The sequence below is a fragment of the Hippopotamus amphibius genome, chromosome 2 (assembly GCF_030028045.1).
Source record: "Hippopotamus amphibius kiboko isolate mHipAmp2 chromosome 2, mHipAmp2.hap2, whole genome shotgun sequence".
Taxonomy (NCBI): domain Eukaryota; kingdom Metazoa; phylum Chordata; class Mammalia; order Artiodactyla; family Hippopotamidae; genus Hippopotamus; species Hippopotamus amphibius.
The window spans coordinates 13,689,403-13,715,928 of record NC_080187.1 but is presented as its reverse complement, the minus strand read 5'-3'; the positions used below and the strand labels follow the sequence as shown (position 1 = coordinate 13,715,928).

At 46.9% G+C, this 26,526-nt stretch overlaps 1 protein-coding gene across 2 annotated transcripts in view; it reads right to left on the bottom strand.

Moving 5' to 3' along the window:
- Positions 1–26,526, bottom strand: part of TTLL11 (tubulin tyrosine ligase like 11) — a 248,426-nt gene that overhangs the window by 142,056 nt on the left and 79,844 nt on the right. For both annotated transcript variants that reach the window (XM_057722136.1, XM_057722137.1), the window contains one exon: positions 6,825–7,400. In XM_057722136.1, coding sequence (XP_057578119.1) covers positions 6,825–7,400 — 576 coding nt within the window. The remainder of the gene's footprint in view (positions 1–6,824; positions 7,401–26,526) is intronic.

Here is a 26,526-nt window from a genome sequence, read left to right as displayed (position 1 = left end):
AATATCTGGTGGATTTTTATTGGAAGCTGGACATTTAATGCTTAGTGTCTGGATTTTGTCTTCTTTTAAAAAGTGCTAGGTTTTTAGGCAGTCAGTTATTTGCAGATTATTTTGATACCTTATTTAAGCTTTACTAGGTTGGGCCCAGAGTAACTTTCATTCCAAGGAAGACTCAGTCCATTAAGGCACTTTGTCTGGAGTCTCCACTGAATATGCCCAGTACCACCAAGCACCCTCTACACTGACTCTTTGGAGCTTGAACATCTCCTCCTGTGCAAGCTCTGGAAGTGTTCAGCTTCTCAGTTCCCTGGTTACTCTTTGCCCAAATTTGTGGATTCACATTCCACACATGAATGTCCCAGCACTTGGCAAAGATGCACAGGGATCCCATGCAGGTTCCTGGAGCTGTCTTCCTGCTTGGGTCCCTCCTTTTCAGAATTCTGCCCACAAAATTCCAGCCACCTCGGCATTCCTAAACTCTGATCTCCATTTCCTCAATTCACTGAGATCACAGGGCTCTGTTTGGGTGCCCCCCTTGCTCACGTCCTGGAGATTGTCTCCAGACAGAAAGTTGAGGCCAACACAGGTTCATCTTGGCTTTTTCCCCCTCTTTCCTCGGGGATCACAGTGTGGAGCTGTCCGTTGTCCAAAATTTGAAAACACTTATTTCACATATTTTGCCTAGTATTTTAGTTGTTTTCAAAAGAAGGTTAAGTCCAGTCTTTTTTACTCCATCAGGACCAGAAGCAAAAGACTTAGGAGGTGACGTATGAACAGGGACTGAGTGAAGTGAGCAAATAAGTCATTTGAAGAGCTGAGGAAGAGCATTCCAGACAGAGGGAACGGCAAGAACAAAGGCCACTCTGACGAACAGCAAGGAGTGAGTGAGAGGGAGATAGGAGATGAGGTCAGATAGAATGACAAGGGACAGATCATGTAGCATCTTGTAGGCCATGGTAAGGAGCCAGGATTTTAAGTGCAATAAGAAAGCTGTTGGAGAGTTTACACAGGGAAGTAATTTGATCTGACATGTTTTAAAAGAATCACTTTGGCTACAGTGAGAAAAATAGGCTACAAGCGGCAAGGGTGGGAAAAGGGACATCAATTAGGAGGCTATTGCAGGGATACAAGTACAAGGTGACAGCTGCCTAGACTGGGATGGAAGCAGTGGAGCTGGTTAGAAGCAGTTACATTTAGGATGAATTTTAAAGTATATTTGCAAGAGTTGCTTATGGATTAAAAGTAGGTAGGGGGGAAAAGAAGAAAGAAGAAAGACTGGGGCAGTGGGGGGAGGGGGCATTGGTCTGAGTAACTGAATGCTATTCCTTTACTGAAATAAAAAAGACAGTGGGAGAGTAAGTTTGGGAGGGAAATCGAGAGTTTCATTTTCGACATGTCAAGTGTAAGATGCCCACCAGGAACCCAAGTAGAAAATTAAAGTGGGCAGTTGGATAGACCAGTGCGGAGCTCAAGGGGAGGTCAAGACTGGAGATACACATATAGGAGTCACCAGCACACAGCTGGTACCTAAAGCCATGGGGCTAGAGGAGATTCCTCAGGGAGCGATTGTAGACAAGAGGAGAGGAGCTAGAGTCCTGGGGTCTCCATCACTGGCAGGTGCAGAAGAAGGGGCTGAGAAGCAGCAACCAATGAGAGGGAAACCGGGAGGGTGTGGCGTCGCTCTCCTTCTTCTGCTTGGCAGATTCTTCTCTGTGCCTTAAGCTCCAACTTAAGCATCTCCTCTTCTGGGAAGCCTTCCTTGACTGGATTAACTAGCAAAGGTAACTGCTCCCTTTTCTGTGCTCCTCCAGCATCCTGTACCTGCCTCCTCACAGCATTTATTACTTGCACGTGGCCACCTTCCCCACCACACTGTGCACCTCTTAGGGGCAGAGCTGTGTCTTATCCATGACCACATGCCCCACAGCTAGCTCAGGGCTTGTCTCAGCGGGCGACCAGCAAATGTGTCTAAAAGAAGAAAAAAGCTTACATGGCAGAAGTGGTCAAGGAAGGCTTTACAGAGAAGGTGCGACTTCAGCAGCACCTTGTTGGCACTGAATTTCAAAAGAAGAGGGAGAAGAGGAGAGAGCGTGACGGGCCAAGACAGAAGAGAACAAATGGCCAGAATTGGGGGAACACAAATTATGTCTAAGAGACAGGAATCAGTTCTGTTCGGCAGGCCCGCCGGGCTCAGGGCGGATGGGGAAGTGAGGCTGGGGCCAGGCTGGGAGGCAACCCGTACCAGGACTTGTTTCTCAAACTGTGCTCCTTGGCACACTGGTGTTCCGTTAAGTTGGAAATATGAATATTTCATGGTTTCCCTGTAAATTCAAAGCACTTCTTCATAGACCAGTTTGAGAACGATTGTTGTTACAGATAATAAACAATAATAATGATTATTTATTAACTGATTGCTACCTGCTGGGTACTGTTCCACACAGCTTTCTCTTACACAATCTCACAACAACTCTGTGAGGCAGGTACAAATACTGATGTGATTCCTATTTGCAGATGAGGAAACTGAGGCAGAGAAAGGTTAACTTGCCAAGCTCTTTAGCGAGAGTTGTTGGAAGGAGGAGCTGGGGTTTGCTCAAACCCAGGGCGTCCGAGAACAAAAGCCAAGCCCGTGCGTGAGTACCGGGTTGCTCCTTCGCCTCCTTCCTGCAGGGTGTCTGGCGGACGGGGAGGGAGGAGATCAAAAGAGCAAAGAAGAAAGAGGAGAAGCACCGCAGTCTTTAGGGAAGGTGCCTCCTCCAGACACCGAAGGGAAAGGCTCACAGCCAAGGACAGAAGCGGACCCAGCACTAGAGGAAGACAGAAACCAAGCGATGAAATGGGGATAGAACGTTCACAGAAGATGAGCTGGAAACCTTTCCTCTGCGTGTGCATTTCTGCCACATGAATCATCCGCACCCAGATGGACCTGACTGTTTAAGTCAGGGTCACCAGAGCTGCCCTTGAGAAGACTGACAGGGGGCTATGTTGCTGGAGCCGCCTGGGCAATGACAGGGGGACAGGCCAGAATGATAGGGCAGCCACGTTCCTAGGCAACAGATTACAGGAAACCTGCCCGCAGCCCGGCCGCACCAGCCCCTGCTCTGGGCCATCACAATTTCCCAAGTAGTTATTGTGGCTGTGATTGGAAAGGGGTCACGGTCACATGTTTAAGAAAAATGTAATTTTGTTGGCTTCGAGTGTATGTCCGGGAATGCTGCAATCTGGGCCAGGCGCAGGCTACGAGCGAAAGGGGTATTCATGACAAATAACTCATTATATATGCACAGAGCACTAACGTTTGCAAAGCCCTTCATCATCTTTCTCTCATGTGAGTTAGACAACAGCCATGTGAGATAGGTGGAAACTGAGGCACAGAGAAGTTAAGTGACTTACATAAGGTCACACAGCAAGTCAATGGCAGAACCATACGTCGTCCTAAATCTTTGGGTTCCAAGTTAGTTCAGGTGTTTGAGACCCAAACTAACAAGTGTTTTAACAAGTAATAAGAATAAAGCAAGCAAAAGAGGACTCCAAGGAGGAAAAGATACTGTTTTCTCAATCACTGTGAATCTGGGCTGTACCTTAAAACAGATTTCAAACGTCTAACGCTTTATACCTCATCAAAGCATTTTCACCCTCATTACTTCACACTACTTCCAAAGAAGGCAGGTAGGGAGTGAGTATAGGTGATTCACAGAGAAAGAAACAGGCTCAGGGTGGTGAAGAAATGTGCCCAAGGTCCCAGTGCTGGGAAGAGGACGAGCTCCTCCTGGAGGGTTACTTCTGGCCCCGTGCTCCTCTCCTGACCCCAGGCCTGGAAGCACTTAGTGTGGTCAAACAGTGGAAAACGGTCACAGGGCTGTGGCTCCCTTTGCTAGACGTGATCTGTCCAAACCAGTGGCTCCCTCCCTGTCTGCCCTCCAGTTGGGCCCCTGGTTCCACCCTGATGGCCGCCCCATGCCGCCTGTCCACAGCAAGGCAAGCAGCAAAACCACCGCCCTGGCCCTCCGCCCTCCACCCTGCACCCGCGCTGTGCCAGGGCTCTGTGGCTTGGCCATACTTGCAGGCCCACATGATACTCCTGGAATAGCTATCACTGTCGAACAGATGTGACCACATAGTCCCCTGGGATGACCCCTGGGAGCCTCCACGTTGCAACCTCTCTTCTTCGCCCTAACCTTCTGATGGCTCAAGCCAGGACTTGTTTTCTCTGGTCCTGCCTCTAAGCTCTGCCCACTTCCCCTTTCTAACGCCCTAAGCCACCTACCTGATGGCTGAGCTAGACATCCTGCCTGGGAACCAGAACCTGGGGTCCAAGTGCCTAAGGACAGATCTGTGGCTGACAATTAGCCCTTCCTGGAACTGACCGATGCCTGAATCCCCCTCCAAAGGCTTCCACCAGCCTCCTGGAAATCCTGCTGACCCGTGTCCAGCCCCTAGGGTAGCCTCTCTGGATCTGGGGCTGCACCTCAGGACCAGCCTCCTCTTCTGCTGTCGAAGGAATGTCCCACCCATCAGAGATGCTGCCCCACTGCCTCCCCCTCCCTTCTTGCTCCACGAGACCCATTTCTCTCCTGCCACAGTCAGATAAAGGACTAGAAACAACTCAGATGTTCACTGACAGAGGAACTGATTCCGTATTTACAATGGAAGATACAGCAGTGCAAATGAAACAGTACCAACAACCCACCTTAACACAGAGGGGAAAAGAAAGTTGCAAAAGACTATGGACTTGATCGTAGTGTCTTTATAAAGCTCAAAAACAAGCAAAGCAAAACAATACACTGCTTAGGGGTACATTCACATATAAGAAAATGATTTTTTTTAAAGCAAGCAAATGATAAACATAAAATTCGGGACGATGGTTACCTCAGGGTGAGAAATGGGATGGAGAAGAACAGCAATTGGGGATCCTGGGTTGGGAGGTGGGTTGGGGATGATGATTTGGTGGTTTTGCTTCATAGCTTACATACATGTTTCGTGTATTCTTTCTTATACACTAACTGATACAAAATAACTTGAAAGGTTGGATGGAGAAGGTCCCAGAGGTGGTACTTCTGTATCATCTGTTCCCTATTCTGATTTATCTGGTGGCAGGAAACTGCCTGCCTAGTAAGCACCTGGACTCCAGATCACCCCACTACCACCTTCCCGGCCACATGACCTGGAAGAATGCACCACTCCCATTCCCATCTCCTCCCCGCCCACATGCTGACTCAGTCCTCTACCATCACCCATCCCATCACCCCGCAAGTCAGCAAGTACAATGGACACTTTCCATTCTGGTCGGACATGACATCTCAGCAGGATTTGCCGTGGCTGACCCCCACCTGCTTCTTCTCCGAGCGTTTAGGCTACTTCCTCTCCTGACATCCCTTCTATAGCTCATGCTAGTTCTTCTTGGCCTCCTTCGCTGCCCTCCTTCCCTCTACCTGTCCCTTACTTGAACGGCAGTGCCCATGGGTGGTCTTCCTGGCCTCTTCTCACCCGCAGCCTCTCATGGCTCAGTGATCATTGGGAACAATGTTCCCAATCTCTCTTCTGCCCAGACCTCTCTCTCCTGAACTCCAGGCCCAGATGCCCAATGTCTACCCAACCTCCCCACTTGGATGTCACGCAGGCCCTTCAAAGGCATGTTCAAGTCCAATTCCTGACTGCTCCCCCCACCTCCAACTACAAGCCTGGTCTCCTTCTGGGGGCTTTTCTCCATCCAACCAAGTGCCTAAGCCACCGGGGAGTTGGTCTGGGTTCTCCCCACTCCCCCCACCCCCGCCATCCCTCCACTGTCTCCCAGGCCAGGCCAATCACCAAGTCTGGCCGTTCTACCTCTTCAGTGACTCTCAAATCTATTCTCTCCAACCCCACCAAGCCCTTCCCAATCCAAGCCACAACCTTCTCTTGCTCGTAGGAAAGCAGTCGGCTCACCAGTCCCCTCCCTGTTCCTAGTCTCCCCTGAATCCATTCTCCACCCTGCGGCCAGTCTGTTCTTTGTAACATGCAAACCTGAGTGCATTGGTGCCTGCTAGCACCCTCCAGTGGCCCCCACTGCCCTCAGCTTTCAACAACTTACCCCCTACCTACCTCTCCCACCTCATCTTCCTCATCTCCCTCCATACCTCTGCCTCAAACCCCACCCTCCAGCCATACTCACCTCTAGAGCTACAAACATGTCCCCCCTAGGATGCTTCATCTCCCCAGCCCAATCCAGTCTCACCTGCTCCATCTAACTCTTACTCCAAGTTCTAGTTTAAATGCTGCTACTTCCGGGAAGTCTTCCCAGACTACCCTCATTCCCACTCAGAAAATGTTAGATAGGTCACCATCTCACAGCACCCGGTACATTTCCTACTCTATTCTAGCACTCGTGACACTTTATACTAATTGGTTTTTAACTTATTTGTCTCCCATGATAGCAGACTCTCTGCATCAGCCAGCAGGGACCTGACTTACTGTCTCACTGCTACCGTGAACAGTGCCTGGTCCCTACTAAGCAGGTGGTAAAAATTGCTGGAAGAAAGAATGAATAAATGAATGGAAGGCGCTACGCTTTCCATACATATCATTTAATTCTTACAAGCATCCTTTAAGGGAGGTACTCTTCGTCTCATTTTACAGGAAAGAAAATGGAAGTAACTTGCTCCAAATTACACAGCCAGCAAGTAGAAAGCAGGAAATAGGACCTGGTTTCACACGAAAGCCCAGGCTGGCAACCACCCCTCCACCCCTCTGGCCATCCCACCCCCATCCCTCATCCCACATGAGGCCAGGAAGTACTCCAAAGGCCCCGTCAAGGTCAAGAATTCAGTCTGGGAACTGGCGATGGTTACCTGGAAGCACGTGGGCCCCGGCCTCCCTGCAGGGATATCCGACTGGTAGAACACTTTGAGTTCTGGAGTCAGGGCAATGACAGTCTTAATCACCAAGGAGATGATATCAGACCAGACCTTCTTGATGTCAACACCCTTGGAAGACAACCTACAAAGAATGCTAGAAAAAGTCCTTTTGCTGCCTGTGCTAGTACTGTCCGAATGGACAAAGTTACCGCTATGGATGTTCAGTGAATAGTTGGTCAAATGCATAAAGATGTGGTGCAGGTTTTTGGGGTTGGGCTCCTGATATGGCTCTGTACAAAACCGCGACAGTCCATCTTTGGCTATATAAATCTCTAAGGGCTCTAAGGACTTTAGGAGGACGTACAGACGAATATCAAACTTGAGCTTGTCGATAAGGAGAGGTTTGCAGATGTACTCCTGGACCACCGCCGGCCTGCTCTGGAGGGTCCCTGCCAGGCGGATGTCACTGGGGTCTTTAATGAGGTAGATTCCGTCACCCTGACAACCACTATCAGGTTTCACAATAAAAGTGGGCTTCCAGGAGGGGTCCCCATCTTTCACCATTCGAACCTGGGGGGAGAAAAAGGATGGTTAGCACTGTATTCTTGTCCTCTCTAGTCTCCCGAGACACAGCAGGACCTGGGCAAATGTTTGGTGGATGAGTGACAAAATGGGCCTTGCCTATGAGAGCACCTGCCAGGGAGGTAAACACTGTCCCCGATCTTGTCCACATTGCAGCGGATTTGCAGTCACAAGACCTGAGTTCGAACCCCAGGTCTTTGCCAGTTATTAGCTCTAACCCTGAGCGAGTCATTTAACTGATGGTGATGGTGATAGTCTAGCACTAATTATGAGCGCCCACTACGTGTGGGGACTCTGTGAGGCACGTAACGTAAGTTATTTCATCAAACTCTCACAGAACATATGGTTGTTCCCTTTCCATTTTACAGGAAACAGAGAGGGTACCGCCCTTGTTAAGAGCGCGGGCCTGGGCATCAGACTGCCTGGGCTCATATGCTGGCCCTGCTACTTACTGTGTGACCTTGGGCAAGTTACTTAAGTTATCTGTGCCTTCCTTATCTGTTAAATAGGAGAAAGATTGTTCTGAGGATTAAACGAGATAATAAATTCATAAGGTGAAGCCCACAGAATCTGACACATGAAAGGCAGCCTTAAAGCCTGGCTATAGCTGTTTCTTAAAGATGAAACAGCTTGTCATTGGACTGAGGGGCAAAACTGGGACTGGAATCTACGAGTAGATCACGGGCTCTGAAGTGCTTGCACCTTCCTCCGTACTTCCGCGTCTCAGTTGCCTGGTTTTAAAAACGGGGACATAAAAGCCTTTCCTCCCCGGGTCATTGCAAAGAGGAAATAAACTGAAATGTGCCTGGGGCGGAACACAGCACCACACGGAGCTCGCGCCGGGAGTGTTCGTTTCACCATCTGTATCTCTCATTAGGCTCATCATGACTCGGCCAATCCTTTGGTCTGCTGAGATCTTTTGAAACTGGATTCTGTCAACCTACGATTTGCTCTCCTCCCAGCTGCAGGTCAGCAGGACACGCACATAATTACGCGGGGCACGTGACCAGTGCCAACAGTCAGCCTGGGTCTGCGGGTCTGCACCACTCATACACGCCCAGCTCCTCCGACACTCGACATGCGTCTGATCCTTGGGAGGTTTTCACTGTGGGAGGGGAGCTGGAGGGAATTTTAAAGGTGGATTTGAAAGAGGGAGCCACTCTTTCTGCAGATTCTGGTGTGAAAGAGCCCATGAACGAGCTTTCCTTTCTTTCTGAACCCTAACTCACAGTGGTGGCGGCGTGCCCCCGCGCTGGACTCGCCCGGCCGAGCACCTTTGCTGCGTAAGCCCAACCCAGGACATCTGCGCTCTGGGTTCTACTTATCTCTCTGACGAGCCTATATTTCTAAAGTGAAGCTCTTGCCAATTCCTGGGGCACTATCAGTTACTCCGGGCTTGTAAAAGATCTTTAACAATGGGGAAACACTTAAAGCCTTAATAATGGTCCACATCAACTGTTTCCCCTTGTCAGCAGGATTCAAGAATGGAACTTTACAGGAGATCAATGCAAGCCTCCCAGGGCCCTCCACCTAGCCTTCTTTGCAACAGTGACCTTGGCGCTTGTTAGTTATTTAATATTCATCTGAAGCATTCATACGTTTGGCCCTTTACAGTAAATATAAGTGTACTGGAGAAATGGCAGTTATGGGTCAGGAAGTGAAAAATGTCAAGTTTGCACTGACGGGTAATTTCTCCCTCTGGAAAGCTTTGCTGTGCTGAAGATACTAACAGTTCAATACATTATTGGCCGCGATATTTTCTCCTTTGAATTCAGTGTATATGCCTTAAATAAATTAAACTACATGGTCAATAGTCTCTGTCATTCACTGCATTACTGAATATTTCTTCTGCTCTTTGCCAGAGTAGTACCATACAAATCAAGATTATTAATACTAATAGAATCATTGAATTTTTAGAACTGGAAGGATTCTTGGAGATCAACGGCATCCAATCCTCTCATAATTCAAATGGGGAAGCTGAGGCTCAGAGAGGTCCCCTAACTGCTGGTAGGATGGTTAGGATGAAAACTGACGCCTTCTGACCTCACGGCAGGTTCTCTGTGCCATCTTTACACCTTATAAAATAAAATTAGGGACTTCTCCCGGTTAAGAATCCGCCTGCCAGTGCAGGGGACACAGTTTCAATCCCTGGTCTGGGAAGATCCCATATGCTGCGGAGCAACTAAGCCCGTGTGCCACAACTACTGAGCCTGTGCTTTAGAGCCTGCAAGCCACAACTGAGGCCATGTGCTACAACTACTGAAGCCCACATATCTAGAGTCCATGCTTCTCAACAAGAGAAGCCACCACAATGAGGAGCCCAAGCACCACAACGAAGAGTAGCCCCCTCTTGCCGCAACTAGAGAAAGCCCACGTGCAGCAACAAAGACCCAAGGCAGCCAATATAAATAAGTAAATAAATAAATAAATTTTTTAAAAATCTTTTTTAAAAAAGATAAAATTAAAGGTCTCTTTTCCCTGAACACTATAGGAAAGATTCTCTTAACACAGCAGATAGTATCTGAGCTCCGGCCTCACACTGAACACTTTGGCCCCTGAGCAGGGCCTTCTTGGAACTGTAGCCATAGATTCTGAGTTTGCCAGGCCTGCCTCAGTTCCAGATCTTCTGTCTGGGTTCCTGGCTTGCTCTAATACAGGCACCATTTATGGGAAACCTTCATAGCTGTTCTGAATGTGGTTCCCAAAGCCACCAGACCCCTTCAGCAACTTCTATTTTAAAAAGAGAAAACAATTTTCCATAACTCACATTCACTTTCTTCTGAGGTTTTCTGCAAGGGTGACCCCTTCCCCCCCAGTTATTAAAGTTAAGAACAAACGCACTGATTCTTAGCAAGAAGTCATGGACCAGAGTCTAAAGGCAGTCTCTATAACTAGGCCCCAGGCCCAGAAATCCTGCATTACTAGATCGGGGATGAGACCTGGGCATGTGTATTTAGGAAAAAGCATGACGGGTCATTCTGATGTTCACTCCGCTTGAGAATCACTGGACTAATGTGAATTAAACAAAAACACAATCTGGGCCCAACATACTGAATGAAGTTTTACACATTAATGTTAGCCTGAACGTGAGGAGGACTTACACGTGGGCTACAGCCGATGGTATCGCCAGTTTCACCCAAACCTACTCTTGGATGTGAAATTCATGATCTTGTAACTGTATGCACGGATACGTGAGAGAGATGCAGAGAGGATGCGGTGGCCTGATTGCCGCACATTCAATGGCCCTAGTGAAAATGTTTATGTCTTTTACTGCCCCCTAGTGGATATTTAAGAAATGTGACTGGGAAAGACCCCCATTCAAAACTCAACTCTTTTTAGCAGAAGATGTTAAAATATGATATTTGTCTTTCTCTGTCTGACTTCTTATATGGAATCTAAAAAAACGGGGGTACAAATGAACTTGTCTACAAAAACAGAAACAGAGTTACAGAGGTGGAAAACAAACTCATGCTTACCAGAGATAATGGAGGGGAGGGATAAATTGGGAGACGGGGATTGACATGTACACACGACTATATACAAAATAGGTAACAAATAAGGACCTACTGTATGGCACAGGGAACTCTACTCAATACTCTCTAATGACCTACATGGGGAAAGAATCTAAAAAAAAGAGTTGATCTATGTATAACTGATTCACTTTGCTGTACACCTGAAACTAACAAAGCAATGTATATTAACTATGCTCCAATAAATTAGAAAAAAAAAAAGATGCTAAGATAGACTTAAGGAAGCCCCACCACAATAAGTTCCCTCTGCATTACTGTTAGATAAGCTCATATTTTGAGTGAACTCATCGCCAAAATGCCATGGTTGGCCAGGGTCACACTCAGTTCTCATGCTGTCTGTCCTTTAAATATATTTCAAGTGTTCTCCCTAATACACAGATTGGGCTACCTGTTGAAATTCTCTCTCAGTCTGTATAAAACTTTTAAAATTATGGGCAACGTGAGTATGAAATCCTGGAAGTATACACCACATAAAATTAGCAACTTTTATATTCTTCAGTGGGTTTTTTTTTTTGTATTTTCCAAACTTACCATTAGAAAAAAAATATAAGTAGGCAACAGTAGGTATAAGCAAGTATCTCTAATTATATCTTCATAAGGAATAGCTTTTGGCAAACAAATATTTGTACGCCCATGTTCACTGCAGCATTACTGACAACAACCAAAAGGTGGGAGAAACCCAAGGGTCAATTGACAGATAAATGGATAAACAAAATGTGGTATATACATACAGTTGAGTATTATTTAGCTATAAACAGGAAGGAAATTCTGACATACGCTACAATGAAACTTGACGACATTATGCTGGGAACCTCCCTGGTGGTCCAGTGGTAAAGAATCCACTTTCCAATGCAGGGGACACAGGTTCGATCCCTGGTCAGGGAACTAAGATCCCACACGCCGTGGGGAAACTAAGTTCACACGCCTCAACTAGAAAGCCTGCCTGCCGCAAACTACAGAGCCCACATGCTCTGGAACCTGAGCGCCACAACTAGAGAAGAGAAAACCCACACGTCACAACTAGAGAGAAGCCCGCATGCCTCAATGAAGATCCCACATGCCACAATTAAGACCGGATGCAGCCAAAAAAAAAAATTATGCTAAGTGAAATAAGCCATCACACAGAAGGACAAATATTCTATGGTTCCACTTGCACAAGGTACCTAGAGTAGTCAAAATCATAGAGACAGCAAGTAGAATGGTGGTTACCAAAGAGTGGGAGGGGGGGGAATGGGGCGTGAGCGTGATGGGTACGGAGTTTCAGTTTGGGAAGGTGAGAAAAGTTCCGGAGGTGGATGATGGTTATGGTTGTACAACAATATGAATATACTTAATACTACTGACCTGTACACTTAAAAATGGTTAAGATGGTAAATTTTATGTTATGCACATGTTATCACTTTAAGTTAAAGAATTTGATTGAAAAAATAGCCTTTGGTGAGTCAGAAAGAGTACTGAAGTGAAAACCGGAAAATCTGGATTCTAGCCCCAATTTAGTCAGGTAATTTCTGACTGTCTGACTGTGAGAAAGTCACCTAACCTCCTGGGCTTTGTTGTACTCACCTATACAATAAAGGGGGTCACACTGAGGTCCCTTGCTTCTGCCAGCTAACAGGCTCTGAACAATGATTTATCTCGACATCCCCACAGCGGAAGGCTGTGTTACAAACACACGAGCGACATTAATCAGCGGAGGGTTGACACTGGGCTGCTGTGATCAGCCCAATGGGCTGATCCACAGGAGCAGGAGCTCCGGATGGGAGATTTATGATGCACTGGAGAAAGTCAGCTGGGCATCTGGGGGAAGCAAGCTAAAATATTTCGAGAGAGAAATTCAGCCACCGGAATACCAAGCCACAAAACATTATTAGCAGCGAGGGGCAGGTAAGAGGACAGTTGCTGAAGAAATACTGTGTCTGCAATAGCAGAGAAGTCAAAGCCAGTTAGAGCAGTCCTCTGTCACTCGGGTGGATTTGCATCCAGTCTTAGCAACTGAGACCCTTGGTGTCACGGGAACAGGGAACAGATCTTCAGCAAAAACAAGCCTCGGGTAGACAAGCAGATGTCACAAAGTACCTGCTGGGCAAGGGGCGGGGAGCAGCCCCTTCCAGCCTCAGCCAACCCAACCTCGCACGCAGTGGGGGCAAATTCCTCCCCCCAGTGTGCCAGGCGATTTCTGAGTCAGGCAAGGAGGCGGTCTGCAGTTAGGTTTCCGAGGGCCAGGCAGGAAGGTGCAGGGTGGGAGGCAGACAGGTGAGGCGGAGAGGAAGAACAGGTAACGTGCTGCTGCAGTGGGGTTTTGTGAAGGTGGGAAAGAGCTGGATACATTCTGATGGCTGTTCAGACAGCAAATGTAGTGGGGGAGTGTGCTGGAAGCCCCACTCATAAGATTTACAGGGGCCAGATCACCACAGCAATAACAACAGTAGCCCACACCTACAGGGACTTATCATGGGTCCGATGCTGTTCTAAGCACTTTATACGTATTATCTCATTTAACCCTCTAAAACTCTATTTTACAGATGAGGAAACAGAAGCCCAGAGAGGTTAAGTAACTTGCCAAAGGTCACACAGCCAATAGGACATGGAACCAGGTTTTGAGTACAAGCGGTCAGGTTCCTTAGCCCATGTCTAGAATGAACTCAGGATATGTGTGAAGAAGGGAAGAAGATCAAGCTTGGGGAGGAGGCAGGGACTGCTCATTTTAGGGGCGTTTGGACAATGTCCCGAAGTCATGGTGAGCCACTGAAAGGTTTTGAGAACTTAATTACACAACTTAATTCAATGTGTTCCACAGATACATCCCTTTGGCTGAACTGGAGTGGGCAGACGTGCTAGGCGAAGAGGACGAGCCTGAATTGACGCCGGCAGTGAGGTTAAGAGGAAGGAGAGAGGACCGGAGCGGTCAGCTCCCCGGATGATGGCAGAAGTCTCCACGCGGGGCCAGCTTACACAGGGAAGGTACGGAGAGGGAGAGGTGCACCTGGGAATGTGAGGTGGGGACGGGCAGAAAAGATTCCCAGACACCTTGTGTTTGCACTTGATCTGTAGGCAACTAGTGGATTTTCAACTGCTGGGTGACATGGCACCCATGTCACTCTGGTGTCCACGAGGAGGACGGTTTGGCAGGGGTGAGACTAGATGCAGGAAGATATGGGGCTCTCCAAGGCTCTAGGGCCTGAGCTGGGCAGTGGTGCTAGGGCTGGCATGTGGAAATGGTACAGAGGTGGATTCGGGGGCAGCTGGTGTCTGGATGGAGGTGAAGGGGAGAGAGAGGGTTGGTCAGTAGGGTGGGGATATGGTACCATTCACAGTTTTAGGGAACAGAGGAAGAGGAGCAGGTGGGGTCGGGGGAGAGGGGGAGATGAGGAGGTCACCTCTTCTGAGCACCTGAAGCCACAAAGCCAATTTCCTCCCTCAAGCCTCTCACAGTTCATTGGAACAGGGCCATGTTGTCCGATATCTCATACAGATGGCTAATATTGGTACAGCAACTCTCACAGTATTAGCAAAAATAAGAACTGCTGTCTGGCAGGCCTGAGACTCCGACTTTAAACTCAGACGCGGAATATCTTGAACTGGAGCAAGAGTAACCAAAGAAACCTCTCAGACTAGTGGCCAGTGAGGGAGCCACGGGCCCCGTGGGAGTTAACTATCACCGCACCTGTCAAACACCTCCCCGCTCCCTGGCTTATGAAGAGGTCCAATTAAGGAAACCTAAATGGTAAAACAAAACAAACAACAACAGTCAAAAAGCCCTGTTTCCTTTATCACTGATGATTGTCTTGGATTTACTTGAACAGTTTAAAAGAAAGAACATTAATTATTCCCAAGGAGGTACAGCTGACCACTCACGTGCAACTCCTCCTCCGCGGCGTGCCTTAGACAGCCCTTCTTCCTCTGCAGGCCAGCTCCGCGTATCTCAGCAGCCTGACTTCCAGCCCCGCCCATCCCTCTGCCACGCCTCCAAGCCCTGCCTCCATGGGCCTCCCTCCCCCTTCCTCGCCTGCAGGACTCCTACTCAGCACGGAAGGGCCAGCTCAGAGACTCCCTCTGAGAATCCTTTCCCGGCCTACAACCCTCCAGGCAGAACGGCCCCTCGCGTCTGTCCTCTGTGCTCCCATGGCTGTGTCATCTAACCTGTCCAGGGCAGACATCTCCATCACACTGTAAACTAACTGCATGTGTGTCTTTAAAGCAGGTGCTCGATAAACATTTTCTGAAATGAAAGGATTAGGAAGCTTGATTACAATGGCATTTATGAACCCCAGGAAGATTAGTTAGTAGATACCTAGCTGACAGATTGCCAGATAAACTAACTTCTCCTACAGAAACAAAATTATTTTAACAAGTAAGAAAGAGGAAAGGGAAAGTGACCATTTGCAGCACGCGCGTTCTGTGCTCTGCTTTACAGCCACGATCGACTGAGTCCTCACAACAACTCTGCAAGGAAACAGAGGCTCAGAGAGGTGGAGTCCAAGGGCCGACGTCACATAGCTGACAAGCATAAAGTTATCATCTGAAACCAAGTTGATCAGAGTCTAAAGTCTGAGATCTTTCCATGACCATGTTCTTTGGGAAAACACCAAGCAATTGAACTTTTGTTTAATAGGTAGAGCAAGAAAAGAGAGACTTGTGGGAATGCAAAGTGATAGCCCAGCTGGCAGGGCTCGACTTGCCTTTGCTGGGGCCCCCCGGGATTAGAAGAGGGCTTCTCTACAGCCCCAGAGATGCCTTGTGTCTTCACACCCAGCCTGCACCCAGGAAGGAACCGTCACACACACCCACACACACACACACACACACACACACTTACTTTACAAACAAAGAAACTGGAGACTTGCCCAGGACCACACAGCTAGTGGCAGAGGTGCACCTAAAACATAAAATCTCCAGATTTCCAACCCCAAATTCTTTCTACCCTAATGGATTCGGGCATCTGAAGAGGTCTTTCAGAAGAGACCTTGGGAGTAAGTCCTTTCTCCTCGTTCTGAATAGTAACATGACATTCGTTTAGTGTTAAATACATTTCAGTGCTTTCCAGAAAGATTGCCTTATTGAATCCTCAACTCTCCATTCTGGGGAGAGTGAGGAAACTGAGCCCCAGAGAATAAAGAAAGAAGCCTGTGGTCACCCAACGACAAGGCAGAACCAAAGCAGCAGCCCTGGGCTCACCTGCCTTTTCTTTTGAAGTTGGCCTCCGATTTACCTGGGAGGCAGACACAGCATCGCTGGGCTAGGAGAGAGGCCTGCGCTTCTGATCAGGAGAGAGGAGCCTCTCCACCAGCTCTGCCCCAAACCTAGCCTGTTGTCAGTGTAATTTAATGGCTTCCACTTTTACTGAACAGCAACTTTATGGGGGCCATCATCTATCCATCATGAGCGCGCAATCAGAAAGCCACTCTGGATAGAACACACCTGGGGCTATAAAACCTGCTTAATAGGAAGGAACCAGTCATCTCGTGAAACTGCCCATTTTCCTCCTCGGCTCTGCCCTCGACACCAGCCCCTGTTGCTGGTGCTGAGTGAGGGGAGTGGGAACGCGAGGACAGCCGGCTCGCCGCCTGGCCTTCCCCGCCCGCTTCCCACCTCTCTCTCATCCCCCAGCACGTGGGCTCTAAGCAGGCTGGCCTGGGAAGAGCCTGAAGCTACAGCCTAAGGGCCTTGGGGATCCCGGAGCACATGGGGGGCCCCAGGCTGCAGCCGCCCTTCATCTCCATGGGGTCCGTAGGCTTGAGTGTCTGGGGGGAGACAGAGCCCAGGGCAATGGGTTCCAATCTCCTAGCCACCGCCTAGCTGGATGACCTTGGCCAAGCTTCCTAACCTGCCTGTGTTCAGTCCTTACCCGTAAGACAGGAAGACTAGGGCCTGCTTCCTATGGCTGCTGTGAACATTAAATAATATCTTGCATCTGTACTTAACACAGTATCGATTTTTATTATTTTACTTTACTGCATTTTTATTATTCTGCCTCGGTTTCCTGATTATCCTCCGGATTCTCTTCTGAGGCTCATCCCCAAACCACTTGGCTGGAGTCCAAATGCTCTGCCCTCTGTCTCCACCCCTCAGCTGCCGGCTGGTCCCCTCGGATGGCAGCCTCACATGTCCGTGCTCCTGTGTGGGTCACCGCTGCAGAGTCCCTGGCCTCACCGGCCTCACCCCACTTCCTCTATTCCCCAAGGTCTCCTCCTGAGATTCCAGAAGGCATCCCCGCTGATCCCACCTGGAACACACAACACTCATTGCTGAGAAAGCCCCCCTTCCAGCTAAACAGGTGTCTCCCGTAGTGAGGGTTTCCTGCTAATGCACAGGCTAAACACACACACCTCCAAATACATACAACTACCTTATAATCGAAAGCATCTCAGACCACCAGCCCTAGCTTTATCCTCCTTCCCAACACCACAGTCCCTATGTCTGTCCCTTGCATTCTTGAGGTACTTTACATTGACCTTTAAAAAAATACAGGAAGATCAACGTCATATTCTGCAACACTCAGACCAGATGCCCTCCCTCCAGATGCTCTTTAGGCTGAAACAGCATCACTGTTTGCAGTACTGATTCGTGCCAAGCCTCTGGCTAGGTAGGCATGTCAAGATGTATCTATGAGATCCAGTCCCATAAGATGGGTAATAGCATTTTCACTTTTATACTTTGTAAGCAGAGGTTCCCCCCACACTCCCAGACCCTACAAAAAAGGGGCTGAGTTAACTCAACTGCTGACTCCTCGAGGGCAGACTCCTGCATGTCTAGATTTTCCTGTCCCCACCTGGCCGGGAACCTGGATGGCGTGGGACTCAGCAAATGCTGGTTGGAACCCGACTCGCCGTCTCACTTTGTTCAACGTTGTTACGTTTGGTCCGGGATCACAGGAAACCCACTAATCCTGGGTGATTTCGACTGCGCCCAGGACTTCAGTTCCATACGCTCTGGGTGCCACTCACTCCCAGTTCTCTGTCTCCGGCACAAACCCTGGGGCTCCAGCCCCACATCATTAGACAACTCCACAGGCACCACAAATTCCACGTGGCCAACACTAATCCATCGTCTCTCTCCTCACACCTGAGCCTCCGGCACTCCCTGTATCAGTAAACAGTACCATGTCCCCCGGCCAGAAATCTGGACGTCACCCCGGCTTCTACTTTCCCCCACATCCCCCACCTGCACCCAGTCCCCCAGCTGTGACATTTCTCCTTCTTCACACATCGTGTCGACCTCCACTCCTCTTGTGTTCCTCACCTCTAATACTGGAAGAGCTTCCTAAATCACCTGAAGCACTGCAATCCAGGCTCTGTGCTGGCTGGTCCCACGGATGCTTTTCCATCCTTACCAGCAATACTACAAGGTAGGTATTAAAGGGTGAGTCAGAGGAAATCGTTGTCTTTATAGGTCAAAAACAGCCATATGGATATCGGCAATTTCATGGAGTCCAACCTAATACTATTATCACCCCCCCATCACAGGTGAGGAAACTGGGTCTTAAAGGTAAGTTATTTCCCCTAGGGGGCCAGGATCTGAACCCAGGTGTGGGTTCAAATCCCCAAAGGCTATCCTTGTTTTGCTAAACCATATCATCTTTCAGGGTTCATGTACCAGTTCCTAGAGGAAAGCTCACCACTTAACATTTTAAAATGTAATTAATAATAATATATACAAATAACTACCATTTATGTGCACCTACTAGATTCTTTACATTCATTATTTTACTTAATTCTCACAGCCATGTTGTGAGAAATCTGATATTGATTTTTCTTTTTCTTTTTCTTTTTAATTTTAAAAGATGCTTCACTATGTGTTCTTAGGGAAAGCACCTGAGTTCTCTGCCTCAGTTTCCTCATGGATACGGTGGGGATAATATATCTACCTCACAGGGGATGTCTTGGGGACTGAATGAGTTCATGTATGCAAAGGTCTCTTAAAATAAGGTGCTGGGCATATACTAAGTGCTACACAAGTGTTCAGTATTATCTTTTATTGGGGGGGTAGGGACTACCAGATTTTCAGCTTATTAGCTATTGCTTCTTAAACATATATATTTATAAGCTTTTTAAAAATTAAAATAGAATCACATATAACATTAGCTTCAGGTATACAACATAATGATTCAATGTGTATATATTGCAAAATGATCACCACACTAAGTCTAGCTAACATCTTCTACCTTACACAGTTCATTTTTTTTCCCCTTGCGATGAGAACTTTTAAGATCTACTCTCTCAGCAACTTCTAAATATACAATACAGTAATACTGTATTGTATTATTAACAATACTGTATTATGAACTAGCCACCATGCTGTACATTGTATTCCCAGGGAGTATTTATTTTATTATTGGAAGCTTGTACCTTTTGACCACCTCCACCCATTTCTCCCCAAATATTTTTATTTTTTGTTTCCTTTGTTAGTATTTTTTGTGCATGTGCATGCTGTTGTTTTTAATACTGTTACAAATAAAACATCTGCGGTTCAGAGAAGTCAGGTGACCTGTGAATCACACAGCGGGAAGTGATGAGTCAAAACACCAGGAGCTCAGGAGCAGTAAACAGCAAGTGTGGGGGAGGGAGGGAAGTCTGAGATGACTCCAGGGACTAGGGCCATGAACCTGGGAGCCTGCTACCCAAAGTCCCAATAGCACAGGCCGTCGCTGGGTCTGCCCAGCTCAAGCTGGCCAGGCAGGCATGGAGAGGAGTGCAGTGCTGATGCCGCGGGGAGACAGTTCTGATCTCTACACAGGGCACTGGATGGAAACCGACAAACCAAGAAACCAACCTCCTGTGAGAACCTGGCCCCCGGCAGCCAAGTGCCTGCCCAGGAAGGCCTGATCATTTACACCAGGAGAGTGAGAACAAGATCTCCTGCAAGCCCCAGGATTTTAACCGCTGGTTTAAATTTCAAGGAGAAGCACGAAGGTGTTGACATGTAAGGAATTACTTTTACGCGCCTTTGATCACTGTGAAGCTCTGTGGTATTCTAAATGAGCCTGATGGTTGGAAGGCGAGCTGGGCTGAGTTTTTAAAGGAACTCCTACTGCGCTCCTGAAGGCCAGCTCTGTGAGCCACTTTTCCTTAAATAAACACTGTCTGTTTAACTCTCAGCTTTATTTCAATGATAGCAGCGGCCACTGGACAACAGGACCTTTGGCTAAGCTCTCGGATGGGCTCAGCAATGTTGGCCCAGTGCCCCCTTCCTGACCTCGGTGGTCACCTGCAAGGAAACCTCCCTGCTTCCTTAATAAACCATGGGGGGCACTTCCCTGGTGGCACAGTGGTTAAGAATCTGCCTGCCAATGCAGGGGACACAGGTTCAATCCCTGGTCCAAGAAGATCCCACATGCCAGGGAGCAACTAAGCCCATGCACCACAAGTACTGAGCCTGTGCTCTAGAGCCCTCTAGCCACAACTACTGAAGCCCATGCGCCTAGAGCCCGTGCTCCACAACAAGAGAAGCCACCGCAATGAGAAGCCTGCACACGGCAACGAAGAGTAGCCCCTGCTCGCTGCAACTAGAGAAAGCCTATGCACAGCAACAAAGACCCAACACAGCCAATAAAAATTAATTAATTAATTAAAAAATTTTAAAAAATAAACCAGTGGTGGGGTGGTGGAGATGTCTCTCTGTGAGGGAACAGTCTCCCCTGACTGTTCCCCCAAGTCCACCTTCCCTTTGGGAGTATCTCATGAGGCGCTGTCCCCACCACAATGGACCTAGGACAGGAGGGGAGTATGATCCCCTTCAATGCTCTGAACCAAGCATGGGCTCCAACCCTCCTCAGTTCCCTGCAGCCCAGATGCGACCAGGCTCTAAAAGACTTTGTTAATGACTCTGGGAGGGCAGGAAGGAAATAAACACAGAGACGAGCTACTAGATCACTCCGTTTACCGACACTCTCATCCCAGCATGATAGGGCTCTTGCATGTGCCCTCAGATGGCAGAAGACAGTGCTTTCTCATGACCTAGGACCACAGCCAGATTCCCCAGAGGCTCGGCCAAGAGATCCCCTGATGTTGACGTTGGAAAGACCACCCTCTCTAGGGGATGCCTCATCTATGACCCATAGAGGCAGGACAGCTATGCTACAACCTCAACAGAACAGCGTTACAGGATCTCAGGATACAATCCCATCAACTGAACAGCCCAGAAAGAGATGTCTAAGAGATAGCAGGGTTTGTTACACTACAGCATAACATCTTCATCCATCAAATGAGGAGTAGGATAAATCTCTCTGGTGCAGCATTTCCCAGACTTGTGTGACCAGGGAACACTTTAAAAATTATAACATACTTGGAGAACACAGAAACAGCTCACATATATTCAGATTAATAATGTGGACTGACTGTAATTTCAATGTACAAGATATGGTGATTTGGTGACATTAGTCAAGGGTGACATGAGTCAATACATATATTATAACATTAAACATAGGACAGTTAATCCAAAGGACCATGTACTTTTTTGCCTTCAACTTGAACGCAAATAGGCATGATCTCTTTGTTAGTGTCTTGCCCGTATCATTTTGAAAGCATCCCATGGTTATCTAACAAAGGTCAAGTGCAGCAGAGATAAGTCTGAGTGGCTTTACTCTGATAAATCATTTTATTCCAAGCGTTAGCCCTATCTAAATATCTAGAAGTTGCGTCAAACATGTCACACAGTGGGAAGGAAAAGAACAAGAGAAAGAAACGACTATTTCTTGAGCATCGCGGTGCCAGGCGCTGTGCAGCGTTCTTATTGAATCCTCTGTCTCGTGTTCATTGACCAACAGCCCTACGGGGCGGTCATTGTCTGGATTTTACAGATGTTGTAGAAATAATTCAAGGTCACAAGCATAGCTGTGGATGATATCAATGTAAGTGTGGCCGGCTCCAGGACCCAAGCTCTCCTGCTAGACCACTTTGGAAAAGGAAGCGGGGGTATTGAGCCTCGGCCTGTGTGTTCATTCTTGTGTCGTACAGTATTTCCTTCCTACTACACTAAAAGCTACGTGGGGACAAGAACTATGTCCGGCGTGTTCATCACAATAATCTCAGTGCCAAGTCCAATGACAGAGACTGAGAGCTCAGGAGACATGGATACAATTTTGAAATTTTGGAGAAGCTGTCATAGGGTCTACAGGGAACATACATGTTCCACAGGACCAAGAGGGGCAAACCACATCAGTGGGGGCAGGGAAAGATGAGATACAGGTAGAAAGGTCTCAAATCAGGGATATTTTAAAATTTAGAGCCGTCTCAAGGTGGAATGAACTGCCTAGAAAAAAATTAAATTGCCCATTTCTGAGGATGATCACCTGTCCAGGTGCAAAGGGGATTCACCCAGAGGGGTGTGGCCTGGATGTTCTCTCAGGTCCTTTCCAATCCCTATGGTTCTTTGGTACTGACTTTTTCAGCTCTAGGCCTAATCAGTATCTCTGACTCGCTGTGTGACTTGGCCGAGTCTCTTTCCCTCTCTGGGCCTCGGTTTCCTCATCTGCACAATGGAGGTGTCTATGTGCTTGGGGCTACCAGCATTCTTTCTACATGCTTTCTGATGAACAAGGGTTATGACGAGACTGCCAGCAGGATGGGTCTGTGCTCTGAGAGGACACAGATCGTCCTCCCTCCTGCCGACACCCTCCCTGCATGCTTGCCTGCTCTGGCCGCCCAAGGCGGTGAGCTGAGGCTGCTTCCCCATCCAGGCAAGGGAACAGATCAGGGTCATCCTCATTCTGAAAATAAGGTGGGAATCAGGGAAACTGTCATGTGAGATGTCATTCTGGAAAGTGTTAAGAATTAAACACCTTCAATGAAATTGGGACATTTGTAGAGACATGGATGGACCTCGAGACTTTCATACAGAGTGAAGTGAATCAGAAAGAGAAAAACAAATATCGTATATATATGCAGAATATAGAAAAATGGTACAAATCAACCGGTTTGCAAGGCAGAAATAGAGACACAGATGTAGAGAACAAACATATGGACACCAAGTGGGGAGACTGTGTGTGTTTGGGGTGGGGGTGGGGGGATTGGGGTGGGATGAACTGGGAGATTGGGATTGCCATATATACATTACTAATAAGGAAAAAAATATCAAATTGTTTAAAAAAAAAAAAAGAATGCAACACCTCCAAGCAATAAAACAGGATTTGTGTTTCTTAAGGAAGAGAGATGAAAACGTGTCTGTTCCGTGTAGATGCATCCGTGGTTCTCAGTGAGGCTGGTACTGCCATCTAGGGAGGATTTGGGGAATTTCTGGGAGAGTGTTTGCTCGTCACAGTGAGTGGAGAGTACTGCTGGCGTTTGCTGGGCAGGGGCAGCCTGACTGCAGTGCACTGGGCAGTCGTGAAGTGAAAGACCTGTGAAGATAGCCTAGACCCCAACTCCATGTCACATGCAAACAAGAAGAATTTTCCACACGATTTAAATGGAGCATCAGAATTTTCCAGGGATGCAGCAATCATGTAAACAGAGGGAAAATTATATACTTTGCCCATTTTTCTTGGAATTTTGTCGAGTTGTTCAATATTTCAGAAGCATCATATCACTGATGACATGGTGGCTTATGGTACCTGAGTCACCCATAAAACATGCAGTGATTCCATATGAAAAATAGCTTAAAATGTCAAAAATAATCTCATATGTATATGTGTATATACACATTTTACACACACACACACACACACACACACACAGACCCCCATAACGTTTAACCAAATTGTCCTACTTTTCTTATATCTGAGTTTATCCATTACAGGTAGGTGCAAGCATTCAACCACTTCACTACATCTTTCGGTGGAACAGTGCCAAAGTATTTACTTATTGAAATGTACAACATACAGAACTTTTCCTTATTTTCTCTTGTAGAGAATTATTTAGGGTGCATTTGTTTGTTTTTTACTATGTGTGTAGGTTGGCTGTATTTTATTTCAGGATAGTAAAGAGAATGTCACAAAGATATTTTTTATAAAAGGAGAAGAGCATTGGAATGACGACCCTGTAGCAGTGAGTGCACTTGGCACCAAAAGAAACTACGGCTTCTTGGAGATTTGGATGATTCCAAGGCTGCGGTAGGGAAAATACAAGAAAAGCTTGGAACATTTAGTGGAGGCAAAAGTAAGAGAGTGCTCAAAAGAGTCACAGGGACTGCTAAAAGGACACAGGGTCCCAATGGCCAAATCTTGGATAATTTGAACATCAACATAAATACTGATAGTAAAGGATTATAATCCATCAAATAAAATAAGAATCCACAGTCCACACTAAGAGGCATGCATATGTAGATAAATAAAGGAGAAGGCAAAGTTCTTCCTTGCAGTAGAAACTCGACTAACAAGTGTAGAAGGAACGATGGCATTAGACAATCACCATTTGGCAACCATCACAAAAACTGATTCAAGCAAGAATCATTAACAGAGGTTAAAACTACAGGGTGAACGTCTGAGGAGTAACAGCGTAGTAGGACGTCTTAAAGCATCTTCCCACAAGATACCTATATTAATTAGAAAGAGGAAAACAGTAATTCTACAGTGGAAATCTGGCTGACACCGCATTAACCAAATAATTAAAGTTAGCACCACCAGTAATAAGACACACTGACATCATGTGCCCCCAGAGATGAAAACACAGCTCTGCTTCTGCACTATTCCTGCCAAACACGCATATCCTGAATCTAATCACGAAGAAGCCCCAGACAAACCCAAACTGAGGGGCAGTCTGCTCAATACCTAGCCTGTACTCATCAAAAATGCCAATGTCATAAAACACACATGGAGACAGGGAAGCTTTTCCAGTTTCCAGGGGACTAAACCGACATGACAACTGGATGGCGTGTGCCATGAGGGACTTTCTGGTGCTATACGTTACTGGGACAATGGTCCAAATCTGCAGAAAGTCTGGATGTGGTTAGACTAGGTGATAGCGCTGGATTAATGTTAAGTTCACAGTTTTGATGATTACACTGTGGTTATGAAAGAAAATGCGCTTTTATTTAGGAAAGACACGCAGAAGTGTTTAGGGATAAAGGGACATCTATATATGCAACTTACTCTCAAAAAGGAGAGAGAGAGAGAGAAAGTAAACATGGAAAAAATGTTAACATTTGGGGTTGAGTGAAGGATGTATAGAAATTCTTTGTATGAGTCTTATAATTTTTCAGTAAGTCTGAAATTTTATCAAAATAAAACGTTAAAAGAAAACAGAAGGGGGACATTAGGCCCAAGAAGATGGAGAAACTGTTGTGAGAGCCACCCCAGCCAAAGAAATCCTTGTATCTTACTCTTCTAACATTTCTAGAAAATATATGGGGTTAATTTCAGAAGGAGAGGAGAAGCAGGGGTGTGTGCTTGGGTGACAGGAAAGGACAAGAGAATGATTTCATTAACAAGGCTGGAGAATTTGATTACGGCCCCTTTCTAAACCTAAATCCCTGCCTTGCTTCTCCTTTCATTAGGACTCCTCCAAGAAGCAATTATACAGAAAGGAAGTTGAGCAAAAGAGTGGGAGCGATTCTTTTTCATTTCTTTGGAGATGAAGAAAGACGGTACAGGCAAGAGCAATTTTCATAATTTCCCTTTGAAACAGGCACTGAAGTCAAGACTGGCTTCACCATTTTCTTGTAGAAAATTAGACATCTCGACTCAAGTGACTAAGGCGACATCACCAAGAACTTTTGTAGAAGGAAATGAAAGGACAGAAATTGAAGGGTGAAAGATGACCTTTTACTTGCTGTGGGAAGCAGGGTTTCCTTGACCGTTAAAATAGTCTCCCAGAAAAAAATGTTTACCTCTTTCACTTTTTTTTTTTTCTGTAGAGCTTACTATTAGAGGGGAAAAAAGCACATTAAAGCAATGGCCTTCTAACGATCATATTCCTCTCAGAATTCCACATAATAATAAATCAGTACTGCAAAGTAATAAAATAGTTGTGATGTAAAACACTAAATGTATTTGGGGCCCAACTGAAGTTTAGAAAATTAAACAACAGAGTTTCTACTCTTAAAAAGTGTTAATGCACAGGACTGTCTTGGGGGGTGCGGGGGGTGGGGGAATCTGACGGAAAAAAAAGTTAAGCCAAGCTGGGATGACATTCAGTCAAAAAGAAGTCTTAGCTCTTTTTCTCTCCTAAATGATCTATCATCAAATAATGCGATAATTAGTCTCAAGACCAGATTTTTATTAAAAATTAAAATACGTCTATTTCCACATTTCCCATAAGCCAGAAACACCAGAATTCTTAGCTCCAGCCTTAAATTTCCATCTCAAGACTGCAAAACCTTTTCAATGTTCATTCATTTCACACAAATGCCTGCAGGTCCTCTTTGGGCTGGACATTGGGCAGATGGAGAGGAATGTGACCAGGCTCCAGCTCCCCAGGGCCCCCAGTCTAACAGGGACAGCAGATAAGTAAAGGTCCATTCACCGAGGGGTACAGTGTGCTTCTCATAGCATCCCTATGGTGCTACCGATGAGGAAACTGAGGCTCAGAGTGATTGACTTGCCCAAGGTACATACTAAGAAAGAAGGGTTTTTACCTAGTTTCTATACTGACCCCAAACCTTTGCCTCTCCCTCTCATCCAGGAACACTGAAAGAAAATGCTGTGTTTAGGG